Below are 15,467 nucleotides of genomic sequence, written 5' to 3'. Positions count from 1 at the left end.
AGAAAAGTGAGAAACTCCTCCTCTCGCTGCTGCTGCTGCTGCTGTTTTACTCCCCAGAATGTTTCAGAAGAAAGAGGGAGGTCAAAAGAAAACAAAAAAAAAACTACTTTCCTTTTCCTTTACCTTTCCCCGCTTTAGGTTTTTTTGTTTTGTTTTGTTTTGCTGATCTGCAGGGTGCAGTAAATCCATCCCTCCGCAGCTGGAACACATCTGGAGCTCATGATTGGAAGAAGGAGGAGGAAAAAAAAAAAAAAAAGAAACCTCAGCTTTGATCTATAAGCTACAGAATCCAACCAGCGTGCTGAACATCTCGCAACATGGCTCGAATTAAAGGCCTAGCAGTTCACCGAGGGAATGCATATCGCCCGCCGCAGCTTCAGGCTGAGAAAACGATGAAGCTGCGGCCATTTTGGCAAAAAAAAAAAAGAAAAAAAAAAACATTTGACATCGCCAGGTGTGCTGGGAATGAATCTCGGCGACCACCGCGTCCGGTTTCAGCTCCACGCCTGTGGAACTGACCCATCTGGCGTTTTCGTCGACTGGCCGCGGCAGCCATCTTGAGCTGGACTGACTCTGGAAGTAAATCGGCTGCAGATGCGAATCCAGTGGTTGCGTTCCCCGAGTCTCGTTCAAATCTGCCCAGTGGTTTAGGAGATATTTTGCTAACAAACACACACACACACACACACACAGAGTAAAAAGCCTTGGTAAGGTTGCCTGACAGAAATTGTGCTTTGCAGCTGTTTCAGGATCAGTTTTTGTTGTTTTTTTGTTTGTTTGCTTCTATATTTTATGCTTTCATAAGATAATTATAATATTCCTGAGCAGCTGCAGTAAGAGCTGCTTTCCCCCACATGCACACTCCCTAATGAGAGGCTGCTTTTTACTCTATAATCACCAAAAAAAAAAAACATCTCCCCAATCTGCTTATTTACATTTATGCAGTCAGAGAGAAATTAGATGCTTTCTTCTTCCGCTGGCAGCCGCAGGTTCCCTCGCCCACCAGCCACACCCAGCGGAGACATCCACCCGCCCCGGTGTGACTCACAGCCGATGTGCTGACTCCAATCTGCTCAGAGGATGGAAAACAAACGGCCCCCACCCCACCCCACCTTGGAGCAGAGCATGGCGGAGGAGGAGTGAGCTTTAACAGAACAGTTTAAATAAAAATAGGAACTGACACGGGTTCTCGCAGCCCTTTCCGTACACATCCTCCCCGTCCCGGGTTCCTCAGATAAGGCCTCGTTATTTCTGCAGAACACCAGGGCAGCTGCTCCCAGCCATGAGTTCAGCCTTTTTTCCGTCGCTCGAGATAACGTGACCCCATGAAGAAGCTCTCTGTTCGAGGAAACCACATTAACACTCTGGCTCTGTGTCCGTCATGATGGGCAAAAATGGCGACTAGTTGTCAAATCTGGGCTGAAGTCGCCTGTTTTGAGTTGGAAAAACAAAACAGAAAGCAGTTTTCCAATTACAGGCCCAGCATTCCTCGGAGGAACGTCCGTCGCCCTTTACCCTTCATGCCAGAGTTTTAGATTAGGAAGATCTTTTGTTGAGCTTGAAAATAACGTTCGGCGCCATCTCCTGTCACATCACACGACGCCACGCTCAGAGTACCCGTTGTGGAAGAGTCTCAGCTACTACCACACCAAATTTGACCTCCGTGTCTGCTAAACCGACTGAGTTGTAGCCATTTTTGTGTTGCCTAATGTCAGTTAGCTGTGGCAGCCATCTTCATTTGAATAGACTTTAAAAGTTAATCAATTGGAAATGTGTGACGTATGACTACTCTCCAAAAGTTTCATTAAAATCCGTTCAGTGGTTTATAAGATATTACGTTAACAGACAAAAACGTTCTCCTTTAACAGTTAATGTTAAACTTTTAAGTAAAAGTATTGCACAATGAATAGCACTTGCAGTTTATGTTGTGAATGACTCTCGGGTAAAACCTGAAAAAAAAAAACACAATATCTGTAAAACTGACTGAATTAGAGCCATTTTTGTGTTTTCTAAGATCAGTTAGCTGTAGCAGCCATCTTGAATTAGGTTGGCACCTAAAGTTAATCAGGTGTAGAGCTATATCCAGGGACTATTTCCTGAAACTTTCAGTAAAATCCAGCAGGTGGTTCAGGATATATTTTGCTAACAGACAGACACAGTTAATGTTAAAGTTTAGGGCTCAGAGTCTGTCTCTGCTGACACCAAAGTTTTAGCTCAATCTTTGTAAAAAAAAAAAAAAACTGTCTGTGTTATCATCTCTGTTGTGTTCCTAAGGTGGGGCAGCTGTCTCCAATTGGGTTGACTCCAGGAGGTAATCAGCTGTGGATGTTTTATTAAAACCCATTCAGCGGTTCAGGAAATATTTGTTGCTAACGGTGCAGACAAACCCAACCCACACACGGTCGGACAAAAGCGCTGCCACTCCGCCTCCACCCTCGGCAGTGGGGGGGATAAATAAAAAATAAATAAATAAAAATGGAGAAGGAATGTGCCCTTAAACCCAGAGCCTGGCACAGATTCAGGGAGATAAAACTTTGCTCCGTCTTCTTTTTCCAGATCAAGCACGGAAACCTCTCTGGTACAATAAAAACATCCCAGACGGGCATTTCTGTGGATACTTGGTGCTGAGAAAGGGCGGCCACATTCTGGAAATAATATATATATATATTTATATATTTACACCTTGTCATCAGTTTTCTTTTTTGTCTTGAGGCGAAACAAACAATCAGAGGCTGGTCTTAGTTCTTATTCATTTTCCAACAAGAATAATTTGGAAATTTCTCCAATTCCAGCTGTTAAACTGTGACATTTTCGCCATCGGGGCTGTTTTTATGGCCTCTTGTCTGATTTTTAACTTGGCTTTTAAATCATTAGGCTGACAGAAACTGTAGCTGCTGCCAAAACTTCAACAGAGCTGTAAGAATCTAAACTGAGATAATAAAAAAAAAGCCTATGTTTAGATGTATAAGCTGTATAAGGAGTGCAATGATTAAAAATAAATGTTAACACTTCTACTGGGGGTGAGGGAGGGGTCATTGTGGTTACCATGGGAACCACACATCTGTGTCTCTCACTCCCTGACAGCACACAGAAACAGAAATGTGCGGTCGCTGTGTAGAAGCTGCAAGTCAAATCTTAGAAATTCTCAAACCGTGAGTGTCAGGAGACATTGATGGGATCGTACGCGTAACTTTTTTTTTTGTTTGTTTCTACCGAGTTTTATTTTGGAGATATGACACTTTAAAAAAAGACCCTTTGCATCCAGTTTGGAGGAGAATATTCTGAGCTAAAATATATCTAATGGGGATGTTTCCCTCTGCGCTCTTTGTGTTGTTGGGGGATTTGAGAGGAAACCGTAGGTCCCGTAGCAGCGAGAGACTCGCTGGGTGAAAGAGGACAAAAATACCTACGTTTTGATGTCTAATTTGTATATATACCAAAGTTTATATGCAAGAGGTTTTTTTTCCATTTCTAGACAATTCAAAAGTCAGACCGTGAGCCATCATCAGCTGTCAGGTGAACATTTCATGGAAAAGTCTCCAAAAATCATCAAATTGAATCTGTGGTTGTGTAAGAGCTGTAAAAGATACAAAAAGTGCCAGTTCAGACAAGTCAAGTCCAACATGTCAACGGATCTGTTCAAACTTTGAATGATGCTCCTGCTGAGAAGTCTGCCTGAAATGTAAACAAGTTTTAAAGTGGGATGAGTTTTCTCTTCTGTCGCGCCAAAACCCCATTAATCCCCATTGTTTCTTGTCATGCAGTTTTTTTTTTTTGCCAATTTTCTCTTACATTGCACGATGCACCTCGACCAGAACTATTCCAGATCGTGCAGCATGTTTTGATAATCCGTTTCCTTGTTTTCCTTCAACGCTTGTGCACTGGCACTCTTTGGCAAAAAAGCAGCCCTTCTGTTTAATCGTATCATTCGTTTTCCTGAATGAAAAGATTACTTATATTTTAAATCATTTTAATGAGTGAATGTGTGCGATCAACATGACAACTTAACTCTGTGGCCATTAGAGGTTTGTTTTTAAAAAAATAAATAAATCTGCACAGTAACAGGAATCACCCAGTTGGAACAGAAGTCATTAGGGCTAAATGTCAAACTGCTATTTGGAAACCAATTTATTTTTAAGTCCGTCTTTTACATCCTCTTTTTTTTCTCTCTCTCTCTCGCAGCGGACGATTTGTTTTAAAACACACACTGCTGAAAAACCCTAATCACCCAAAGCAGTCGCTGTATCATTAAGTTGTTGCTGCCACTTGTGCCAAACTCCAGATCTTTGTGCTGTTTACATAAACCTGGAGGACAGGGACGCGCTAACGGATGAGTCACGACGCATTAAATAAAGGGGGGAGATCTAAAGCAGATAATGACTGAAAATCAAAACGTCTCACTAACCCCAAACACAACGCACCAAAAACCTGAAGACAGTCATATTTCTTCCACTGGAAAACGGAAGCACAGAAAGTGAATCTCCCGGTGTTTCACTTCAACTTAAGCGCAAACATCTTACAGCTATAAGTTTATTACAGAGGATTTATAGCTCACGCAGACATGACACAGCTTTGTTCTTATAAGTGGCAGATCGTGTATCTGGTGAAAGATTTAGCGGCATTACAGCCTCTAGAATCTATAAACCTCCAGCAGTTAGTTCATGTTTATCACTGGGAAGCAGGCAAAGTGTTTTATGTCAACTTGATGGTATAAAAAAAGATCGGCAAGCGGTCTCCTGGGTAACACATCATGATTACCCTCAACCCCTCAGCCCTGAAAGATTCATCCGTAGAAAATGTAAAAAATCCCCGTCTCCCTCGGGTGTGTGTGTCGCACCGCACTGCCAAGTTCTGGTGATCAAGTCCAGACAGCCTCGCGTTTTACTTTTTCACACTCCTCGTGGCCACAGAGACACACACACACACAGTGAATTATCGTACACAGCCGTGGAAATGATCCTAAATGACTTTATGAGATATAAATATATCCCATAAAGGAGATGATTCAGTTAAAGAGAAGAGGTGAATCACAGTGTGACTCAACCCTAAAAGGCCAACAAGTACCAGACACGTCCACGGGCGCATGGAAACCACTTTTACTTTGTGATCTGCTTGAGTGCAAAACTTTCTTCATCCCACTCTGCTCGGATTTCTCGATAACCATAGTCGGATCTGGTTACATGAGAATAAAGAAAGTTGTTGGACCTGTGGTGTTTGCTCTGATTTTTATGTAAAAACATACATTTTCATGGTAGTACTTCCGGTGAAATCACCAAAAACGTCATTAAAGTTGATCACTTACATTAAGAAAAACACATTTTGTAGAAGCTGATTATAATTCATGTTATAATATACAGATGGTGACATCTAAGCAAATAATAATAATAAAATAAAAGTAATTCCCATGATAGACAAAGCTCTGTTAATTGTATTTTTTTTTGTTCAAGGTTTAGATGTTTTGTTAATGAAACATCTGATATAATTTTTTACTTTAACCCCATAAAATTTTTTAACTACAATATATATGTATGGCAGCTTTCCAGTTATTTTTTACATAAAAAATAAAGAATCTCATTACAAGATTTCCTTGTTTGTAATGAGAATATTCATCGCAATTAAAAGTAAGTAAATATTTGTTCACTTGAATCAGTATCCTAAAAATAAAGCATAGAAAAAAACATTATGTAAATTTTATTTTTTCTTCCTTTCATTTCATAGAAACATTAATCTCAGCCCAATTTGTCATCAATTCTTGCTCTTTTACTTTGTATGTCATATAAGTTCAGAAAACTTTCTTCTATTCAATCAAGTCCTAAAGAAAGCCAATAAACAAGCAGACATTTATGCAAACTAGAAGTGTGAGGTGATTTAGACGTGTTGGTGTCATGTATGTTTGAGAAATACGGTAAAAACATCGTTTTTTACAAAGCGATTCTGTTTTAAACCGATTTTTAGTTTTAAAAAAAAACACTACAACTCCCATGATGCTCTTCGGCCAAACGTAATCGAATTCTGACCAATCAGGTACGCAGGAGGCTCTGCGCCGCGGAAATACGGAAAAACAGAAAAGTTATGTCGGAGCCGGGGCTAAAACTGGTTTACACGAGTTAATAAAACTAAATTTACACGAACCTGAGTCAGTTTGACAAATGGAGGTCACTCCCAAGGTAAAATCTGCGTCTTGTCATTCAGTCGAGTCAAGCCCCTCTGAGTTTAAAGAGGAAAAGGTGAGTGTTGTTTTCTTTCTGTGTAACAGTACCTGAAACTTCGCTAATATGACCTGAAAACTACAGACTGCAGACTTTTTCCGTGTTTCTGTCATCCCGCAGCCGCAGCTGAGCGCCTCGCTGAGGGAGAGGCTGAAGAGGAGCAGGCGCTCCTTCATCTCGCCTCTGTCCGTGGCCAAACGCCTCTGTGTGGATGATGATGATGATGACGACGAGGAGGAAGGTGGCCAGCAGGTTTCAGCCTCCGTGCAGTGTGTTCCTCCTAAAGAAGAGCCTGGACCTGTTCCCGAGCCGACACGTGTCACCTCAGAGGACTTGGCACAGCAACTCAGGATGGAGATCAAGTCAAAAACAGAGACTCTGCGCAGACTCAAGATGGTGAAAATGTACAGAAGCAAGGTATCAGCTGTAAACTGACCTTTTAATGAGTTTTTTTTATTTGAAATTGAAACCTGTGATTTCATATCATTTGCTTGTTTTCTTCCTGTTAGAATGACTTAACCCAGCTCCAAACCTTGATCGACAAGTGGCGCGGCTGTGCCCAGGCCGTGCTGTCCGAGCTCCAGTCAGGTGTCCCCGTCGATGGACGGAAGGCAGACCTGTCCGAGCTCATCGACCTCTTCGGCCTGGACGACGGCATCCTGCACTTTGACCGCTCCGAGGAGGACTTCACTACATAACGTTAGGCCACACGTGACACTTCGCTTTTATTGGTTCTCGCTCGCAGCAGACGCGCGTTCCGTGTTCTGACAGTCTGCTGTGGAGCTTCAGTTAGTAGTGCTCCAGCTCATCAAGGGAGATGAAATTCCTCCTCCTCAAACGCTCTACTTCCTCCCTGAGGAGGACCAGGTCCTCCGCCTGAGACATGGCCGTCTCCTTCCACTTCCTCCGCTGAAGGATCTCCTGGTAGCGCTCTTCTCTTTTGGCTGCCACGTTCTCCTCAGTAGCTGAAGCAACAAAAGAGCCGCGTTGTGGGTCAGAGCAGGAATGAAAGGCGCCCCGTTGTAGCTGAAAGGCCCGTTCTTATTACCTGCCAGGCCGCAGATGTTCGTCAGCTCTGCTACGGTCACCTGCAGGTCGGGAAGCTGCTGCTCTAAACTGGCATTGCTCCTTGTTTTCTTCGCTGCCTGCTGCTTAATCTGGGCAATCCTTTTCTTGCACTGCTGAACCTTCTGCTGATGAATCTGAAAATGGTGGATTATTACATTAAAGCATTAATGGTAAACAATGCAGAGCAAAGTGATGAAGTCCATTTTTTTTCTCTCTCTCTCTCTCTCTCTCTCTTTCTCTCTTACTTTTTTCATCAAAGTTATGCTTTTTTCTAAACTGGAGATTTTCTCAGCCATGCGATGGGCTTGTTCGTCCTTACTGCAGTACTGTAAAAGAAAACAAATTGGCTCGTATTAAAAAACAAAACAAAAAAAAGAACCGGAAACCGGATAAAGGCGCTCCGGTAAGGTTCTGCTTTTGTGTCAAGCTACTGCTCTGTATCTTTTGATGGAAAAACTCCCAATAATTGTGTTCAAACTCTTCATCAGGAAGCGCCCGGGATCCCCGAGGGTGGACTTATTTATATTTCAAACTTTCCTCTCACATGGTTTAACAATGTCAGGAAATCAGAAGCCACCTTTTGCCAAAGGAAACTGGCATTACAGTCTCAAAACACATGCTCCTTAGTTTGTTTTCAAATACAACAGATGACTCAGCTGATCTGTTTTCATTACATTTTAGACTCTTTATTAACAAGGGCTAAATTGTTGAGCAATATAACACTCTGTCAGATGGATTTAATTAAACTGCCTGTTCCTGCCTTTGATTTGCAGCCAGTACATAAACAAGACTCAACAAAGGTTTTAGAACAGAATCAACAAAGAAAAATAAATGTTTTTTTTTTTTACTTGGATCTGCGTTTTGGGTTTGTTTTTTGAGGGGGGAAAGAAAAAAAAAAGAAAGGGGTGAGAGAAAAGGGCGTGAGCGATTCTGTAAAAAGTTGATCCATCTGCGCTGGGAGATGGTACCAATTTTCTGCTCGCAAAACATCCGCCGCTGCCAAAAGCCAAAATACCTGCCTGGAAATCGCAGACGGGAGGAGTCTTGCTAACCGGATTAACATTTCAGCCTAAATGCAGAGAGTTTGTGTTGTTCCAACCTGACTGAACCTTCTGAAAACTTGACCCATAATACAAAAATGCGTATATATCCGGTAAACATGTGTACATAGAGACGGAGCTACCTGAAAAGAGTTCTAATGTTCAGAAACCGAATTACTTTCATATCCTGTTGCTGCTTGGAGAGTCGCAGCATCTTGATGTCCTTCTCCTTGTCTTTGAGGTCTTGGATCTTGTTCTTCAGCACCCTGTGCTCCCACTCCAGCTGCACGATTTGTTTATGGGCGTCTTTGCACTTCTCCATGAAGGCTATCTTCTGCTCTACCAGACTCTGACAAGACAAGCAGAGATTATGAGACTATCAGTGTCTGAGTTCGATGAACGACTGGCGCAGTTTTACACAAAAGATAAATAAATCATTTCGTAGTGTATGAGGGGATAATAATTTCTGTTTGTTTTTGTCTTTAAGTGTCCGGTGGTCCAGGCTGACCCTGATTTTCCCTCTGAGGTTGTCCACCATGCTTTTGTGGCAAAGAAGGAAGTCGGTGCCGGTGGTGTCAGCCGTCAGGTCGGCAGGTAACGCCTCCACCTGTCCCTGCTTCAGCACCACCTGGACCTTGACATTTATCAGGTGATCGTTCCTCCTTTTATGCAGACTGCAGGCGGCAAAAGAGCAGAGGGAGCGTTGCTGTTTATGCGACGCCAAAACAAACGGTTGCGTTTTGTGTCACGGAGCGCAGATTTTGGGAAGGAATCTCTCTCCGAGTCGAGTGCTAGTTTGTCAGCTTTTGGTTTCTAGTGAAGTGGAACGAAATCAGCCGTACCTCTTAAGTGCCTCGGAACAACTTCTGCTTTCCTGCTGGGCAGCGTTTGCTTCGCCTTTCCTTCTCTGCAGGAAGGCCTGCATCTCAGCGAGAGTCGAGGCTTTCAGTTGGACCTGCGAACGACAAGCCCCAGAGCGTGCAAACGCACAGCATGAAATGAAAACAGACACTGCAAGTTTTCTGTATGAGTTTGAAAAGCTGGACCGGCGACCTTTAAAGCGCCGTGGTCGACTGCTGCAATAAGAAGGATCTGTGTTTCACCTGTTGTTCGCTCTTCAGTTTTTCCTTGCGCACAATGCAAAATCGCTCCCAGACGGACTGGCTTAAACCCTCCGGCATGTTCTTTGGAGAATCCAGCTCCTCCATGCCTCTGAGCGCGTCAGGAACCAGGGAGCCGTGCGGGCGATGCTCTCTGAGCGCGCTCGAGGTGTTTTCCGTCTGGGCCCTCACCTTTTGAACTCTGAGGCAGGAAACAGTCAGACTGAGACGCCTACAAGGACACGCGTCGGGGGGCAGAAGATGCTCTGAAAGTGAAACGAACCTGGGTCTACGTTTGAACAGTTTGTAAAGCTGATCGGCGATTTGGTTCGGCACGTCTGAAAACTCCCTCCTGAAGTCTTTGTCAAGAACCTTTGGAGACGTTGGTACTCTTAAATAACATCCACTGTCACTTAAACCTGTGGTGTTTTCAGGATTATCATCAGCCGGCTTACTTTGTCTTCAGCTACGAGGTTCTCATACGCCTTCTGAAACAGTTCTACCTCGTGCTCTCGTCTCACCATCTCCTCCCTGATCTCTCCCTGTCAGATAAATGCAGGTCAGGGTGCAAAGATGTTAGCAGAGCTGGAAATGAGACGCGCCGGTCAGAGTGACAGATGCTCCTGATGCGCACGCTTATGGAAAAACATGCCTGAGCAGCGAGGCAGCAGAGATCACGCGAAACCCTGCCGTTTTTCGCCAACTGGTTCGAAAGTTGGCAAGCCATAAATTAGGGGGAAAAAAAAAAAATTCTGACCTCGCGTGCCAGCAGCTTTTCAAGTTTGAGCTTGAGCTCCAGCTCGACGTTTCTCATCTCCTCCTCAGTGAGCACTGAGTCAGCGAGGTAGATAATCTTTAGCTCTTCCTGTAACACACGCACACACACAAAAAAAACAAGGTTTTAATCATGACAAAGCCACGCGTGCAGCTTGTTTCTATGTGCACTCATCCACAGGCTCACCAGGTAAATAGCTGCTGTACACTCTACTTTCTTCTCCAGCAGCCTCGTCAGCGTTTTGTCAAACTTTTCGGTCGCTTCTTTGCTGGATTCCTGCAGCTTTTTTATTTCAGTTTCCAAAGCCTGCAAAACCCCGAGTTAACAGCCGGTTTATACCAAAGCTAACGACAAACACCTAGGAAAAGAAATGACCTGCGTCAGCGGCAGTACCCTTTTGTATTTGTCCTTCTCCTCGTTCAGGTCTTTAGTTTTCTTTTCGTATTCTTTGTAGACTTTTTTCTCCTCCTCACCCCAGTGGACGTGAGGTTTGGTCAAAACAAACTCAGGCGGAGGGATTTCCTGCGGAGTCAAGTCAAAAAAAACGACACGCTCAGCTGAGACTGCGGAGAAAGACTTTAAGTCACAAAAAAATAAACCATCAGTCTAAAGAAATAACTAATGTGTTACAAGTGGTTTGTTATTGCTGGAGTGAGGTTTGAAAATAAGTGGAAATAAAAGGAAATTATTGCTGATTCGTGTGTTGAGTTTTCAACATATAACAGGTCAAATTATCATCAATTGATAAACTATAGATTTCAGTCCTAAACTGTGTTTTAACTTGAGTTTAAGTCAAATCCAAATCAAAAACAGATTTAGTTTTTTAATAAATAAAGAAATAATAACAATATCTTTGATTTGACTAACATTTGTACAATCGTCCACTAAAGAAAGTCCATCTGATCAGTGATCAAAATGGTGTTTGACAGCTGACATCCTCCAGATTCAATAAATTGTTTTTTAGACAAATTGAAGTCAAATATCCAGCAGCTTATTTATGAATATTCATCTGGCTTTAGGATCTAAATTTACAATAACTGATCAAATAAAAAGACTCTAAATGTATTAATCAAACTCATGTAAAAATGTTTTTTTAAAGGATTTTTTTTGGATAAAACAAAAATGCTATCCTATTTTTATTGTATTTATATGTTGGAATGTGAACAGAATGTTTTCATTTTCACCATCTTTAAAATGTCCACTTTTTTCACTTCAAGCACGCCGTCCATCATGTTGTCCAGAGCTCTTTCTTTGTTGTCATCCCCCTAAAACCAAAGGACAAAAATAAACCATCAGCACGACACAACTGTCCTGCTTTTCCTCATGACTTGTTGCATACAAGATATAAAAACACAAGTTTATGATTTTAGTTGCTGTTTGTTAAAATGGAAAAAGAAACGTGCTTTCGCTGTCTGTCATTAAGAATTATATTTAAATGTGCAAACTTCCTATGAAAGGATTTGACGGATTCATAAATGTTGATTAAAAATAAACGGAGTACTTGAGCTGTCAGATAAGCTTCCTCCTTCAGCCTCTTCCTCTCCTCCTCCTCCTTCTGCTCGGGGGTGAGGTATTTTTCTGCTTTAATCTGAAGTGGGTCAAAGGCAATATCACATGAAGATAATCACAAATTAGCTCCAAAGTCAGAATCAAAACAAACAAACCGACCACAAAGTAGCTCAATATGTACACAGGCTTTGTTTGTTGGACTTTCTGTGAACTGTATCCACTGCCTGGGACAATTTGTGGACAGTAACCTCCGAGTCGTCCACGGTGACCAGCCTTTCTGGCCACTCGCTGTCGGTCAGCCCGGGCTCCCACAGCTCCTGGTTGGTGTCCAGCTCCTGCATGATCTCCCTGATCCGTTTGTTCCGGGCCCCCACACGTTTGAGCTCCTGCACCTTCTGCCTGTGCTGGGCTTCGAACTCTGCGTTGAACGCCATCTTGATGCCATAAATCACATCCTGCGTTTGGAGATGAGTGGAGGAGTCAATAATAATTAAGAGCTGGATGACAAGAATTATGAATAACAGAGTCTGCATGTAGTTTAAATGACTCCATGTTTTTTTTAAGTGTGTTTTGAGTGCTGCTGGATCTAAAGGGATAATATTCACTGTTTTGCCGAAATTCAGCATGTTCCCACCTGCAGCAGAATCGTCTGATTAACCCTCTGTTCTATGGTTTGCAAGCTGAACTGGTCGTAGACGTAAGGGTTCGAACATCCCAACTGAGCGGAGAAGCTTCCTGTCAGCGCAGCGCCCTCCGCCTCGTGGCCTTCCTCGTCCTGTTTTTGCTCCTCGGCGCTGGAACCTTTCTCTGCGCCGCTCAGCTGCAGGTTAAAGGTGGGGGGAGCATAGCGAGACAGCAGAAGCAAATGTGAGTGTTGAATCTGTGGCCAGAAGATTGGAAACACAACCAGAGAGTGCTGCAGTGTAGAAAACCGCTGCAGCAACTTACTTCGAGCCTCACGGCTATAAATCTTGAATAATTTCAACACTACTGGACTGGCGCGTTTTCAAGTATTTGGAAACATTACAGCGGTAAAAGGTCAGATGAAGGACCGTGATTCAAACCATCAAATTATTTTCCTGCAGTAAACTTGTTTTGACTCGAAGAGTTTGGGAATAAAATATATTTTAAGTCAAAAAGTTATATGTTTAAAAACAAAACAGAAGTTGCACTGCCACACCCTTCAGAGAACGCTGCAGAAATGCATCCTGCATTTCTGTTTCGCATTCCCGACAGAGAACGTGGATATCTAACTCGTTACACGTGCTCTGCTTTCTGCTGCGTCAATCTCAATTGAAACCAGCGGTCTTGCTTACGGCGCAGGCGGCCTCTTCAATCCTCCTCGTGTTCTGAACCCTGCGGAGGTCCTCCAGTTCTTTCCGCGTTCGCTCCTTGAGAGGGTAGTTCTGTACGATCAGCTCAGAGTGGAAAGCCTGCAAACGGCGACAAATGATTACGGGCCGATAAAGAAACAAACGATTCATTTAGAACTTGTTTCTGAGCTGCCCTACCATGATGGCCCTGCTTTTTACCATCCAAGAGTCCCAGCACTCTCTCTTCAGGACGTCCTGGAGGTAACACATCTCTGCAATGTTCTGCTCGGTTTCAGCTCTCACCTGCACGATGTGAGGCCAGGAAGGATGAGTCCGAGGCACAATTTATGGCTGACTGTCTTTAGATGTGGCTGCCGTACCCTTTCAGCCTCCAGCTCCACCATGTCCTCCAGCCTCCTCTGCTCCTCCACGTCTAGGTTGAACTGCTCTACGGGAAGGCTGTCGTTTTCACGAAGCATCTTCTGAATCTAAAACACCCAAGGAAATAAACACTTTCACTCCTCCCTGTGTGTTTAATAACAGAAGACTTGGACACATACGTGACGTAAAAAATAAAGTCAAATGTTTCCACGGCGTATTGTGACTGAAGTCTTACTAAAAGTCCAAAACATTAACAGATAGAGTTTTTATTTTAAGTTGTTAAAGTTGCTGCCAAATTAGTTTGCTGCAATCGTTTTCTCCTGATAAAGTTGGTCAAAATAAAATAAGTAAATATGCCAAAAATAAAAAGTAAAACTCCCTCACGGTGTCTCGTATCTCTGCGACGGTTTCCCTCAGATGTTTCTTTTCCTCAGAATAACGCTCATTGTCTTCTTTTACAACCTGGTAAAAGATACAAAATCAGAAGAATTCCATCAGTTTTCCAAACTTCACTAAGAAAATTTTACTTTTTTTGCACACAACCAGAGTTTAAAAGTGCCCTTTTCACTTTTTTGACCTCATGATGTCAGGAGTGTATCCATCAAAGACCTCCCGCACATTTCATTTTAGTTTATCTCGATGCAGACACTTTGTGAGGTGAAAAAGAACCAGCAAGTTTTTACAAGTTCTCATTTGCTATCTTCATGACGGAGCACAACTCGCTCATTATTTACTTTATTCATTCTGCGAGTGATGATAAAATCAAGCGGCCGCGCGCCAAAAAACGACTCTGGAGCAACAATCAAACGCCGGTGAAAGTGGCACTTTCCTACAACATAATTGAGAAACGAGATAAAAATCTATACATGTTTAACATCAACTCAATCTCTTGTCATCACCACAAATATTACATCTCGGCACTGACTTCCTCTCCTTTGTTTTCCAGCCACGTCAGGTCTGAGCGCGGGGCAAGCGGCGAGCCGCGGATCCTCTCGTCTTCTTCAGTCATGTCTATGGATGTTTGAACTCTGACCTGTAGAACATCAACAACACAGTATGACTCCAATGAATTTGGCTTGACTTTTTTTTTTAATTAAAACCCTGAGAAATAAAAGAATGAATGAAAAATATGACTTCAAGTTAATTTTGGTCATTTATTCTTTATCAGGAGCCATGCAGTTAGACATTGTGGATGTATGTGATGTTCTGCATAAAGCGTATTTAGCAATTTGCTCATTCAGACTCAAAGATAAACAAATAAAACATATGCAACAAAAAGCTACAACAACTGGAGCAATACAAAACTTTAACTACAGCTACAGAAGTACATAAATGATCCCAAAGATGTGTAGTCCTGTTGGGCATTTCTTGTAATATATTCAGCAATATTAAAAGCCCAAAGAAGGAAAAGAAAATGCACTGAAAACGATTTAAGCCATGATTTAAATGGTATAAAGTTGCACTGAGGGGCAGTTAAGAAATTCTTACAATATTACATTATTATTTAGCAGGTGGAATGAACGCACGTAGAGAGTTTTCAGCATTTGAAGCGTACTGTTGGATGCTTAAAAACAGAAAAAAAGCTGCACGAGTTACCTCACTTTCCTCTGGCTTTTTGCTGCCTTCGTCCCAAACAGGAATGTTAACGAGGACGGGGTTTTCGCTATCAAAAACTTTCTTCAAGGCCTGAGCCCTAACGTGGCCGTACTGGGTGGCTTTATTCACCTTTTCATCAGGCACGCCTTTAATTCTGAACAGAGAGGAAAAACACACGTACGGTAAAAGTAGTTCAGGTATTGGAACATGTCAGTGCATCAGATTTAGTAAAATATGTTATCATTATATATGTTGTGGCCAGTTAAACTCAACCGTTTTATTTTACTTTTTATGTTTTCTCAAAGAATAAAACTTACAAAATGTCATAAACTATACTTTTTACATTGACGTGATGTTCAATCAGAAGGTGAGAGACATAAAGAATCAACAAATGATTGATGAAAAACAAGCCCTGAAACAGTCCCCGGGCTGATAAAACAGTGTGGGTGTCAGTTTTTAAACGTGAGTAAAAGGAG

General features: G+C 42.5%; 2 protein-coding genes across 2 annotated transcripts in view; one reads left to right on the top strand and one right to left on the bottom strand.

Moving 5' to 3' along the window:
* Positions 1-6,086: 6,086 nt before the first annotated feature.
* sfr1 (SWI5-dependent homologous recombination repair protein 1) lies at positions 6,087-8,453 on the top strand. Its single transcript, XM_017428103.3, has 3 exons — positions 6,087-6,227; positions 6,330-6,626; positions 6,719-8,453. Exons 1-3 carry the CDS (start codon positions 6,150-6,152, stop codon positions 6,905-6,907), a joined length of 564 nt encoding a protein of 187 aa, XP_017283592.1. The 5' UTR covers positions 6,087-6,149; the 3' UTR covers positions 6,908-8,453.
* cfap43 (cilia and flagella associated protein 43) overlaps positions 6,960-15,467 on the bottom strand; it is a 13,018-nt gene continuing 4,510 nt past the window's right edge. Inside the window, exons 17-38 of the mRNA XM_025008416.2 lie at positions 14,992-15,145; positions 14,321-14,428; positions 13,780-13,857; positions 13,395-13,502; positions 13,213-13,317; positions 13,018-13,134; positions 12,336-12,521; positions 11,950-12,156; positions 11,694-11,780; positions 11,377-11,457; positions 10,586-10,714; positions 10,379-10,498; positions 10,175-10,282; positions 9,873-9,959; positions 9,701-9,789; positions 9,421-9,619; positions 9,160-9,272; positions 8,826-8,991; positions 8,496-8,666; positions 7,523-7,603; positions 7,258-7,411; positions 6,960-7,174 (exon numbers count right to left, since the gene is read on the bottom strand). Of these exons, the coding sequence (XP_024864184.1) occupies positions 6,999-7,174; positions 7,258-7,411; positions 7,523-7,603; positions 8,496-8,666; positions 8,826-8,991; positions 9,160-9,272; positions 9,421-9,619; positions 9,701-9,789; positions 9,873-9,959; positions 10,175-10,282; positions 10,379-10,498; positions 10,586-10,714; positions 11,377-11,457; positions 11,694-11,780; positions 11,950-12,156; positions 12,336-12,521; positions 13,018-13,134; positions 13,213-13,317; positions 13,395-13,502; positions 13,780-13,857; positions 14,321-14,428; positions 14,992-15,145 (2,824 nt within the window). The 3' untranslated portion in view covers positions 6,960-6,998. The remainder of the gene's footprint in view (positions 7,175-7,257; positions 7,412-7,522; positions 7,604-8,495; positions 8,667-8,825; positions 8,992-9,159; positions 9,273-9,420; positions 9,620-9,700; positions 9,790-9,872; positions 9,960-10,174; positions 10,283-10,378; positions 10,499-10,585; positions 10,715-11,376; positions 11,458-11,693; positions 11,781-11,949; positions 12,157-12,335; positions 12,522-13,017; positions 13,135-13,212; positions 13,318-13,394; positions 13,503-13,779; positions 13,858-14,320; positions 14,429-14,991; positions 15,146-15,467) is intronic.

Source organism: Kryptolebias marmoratus, linkage group LG22 (genome assembly GCF_001649575.2).
Source record: "Kryptolebias marmoratus isolate JLee-2015 linkage group LG22, ASM164957v2, whole genome shotgun sequence".
In the NCBI taxonomy this organism is placed as follows: domain Eukaryota; kingdom Metazoa; phylum Chordata; class Actinopteri; order Cyprinodontiformes; family Rivulidae; genus Kryptolebias; species Kryptolebias marmoratus.
This window is presented reverse-complemented; position numbering and strand designations above follow the sequence as displayed.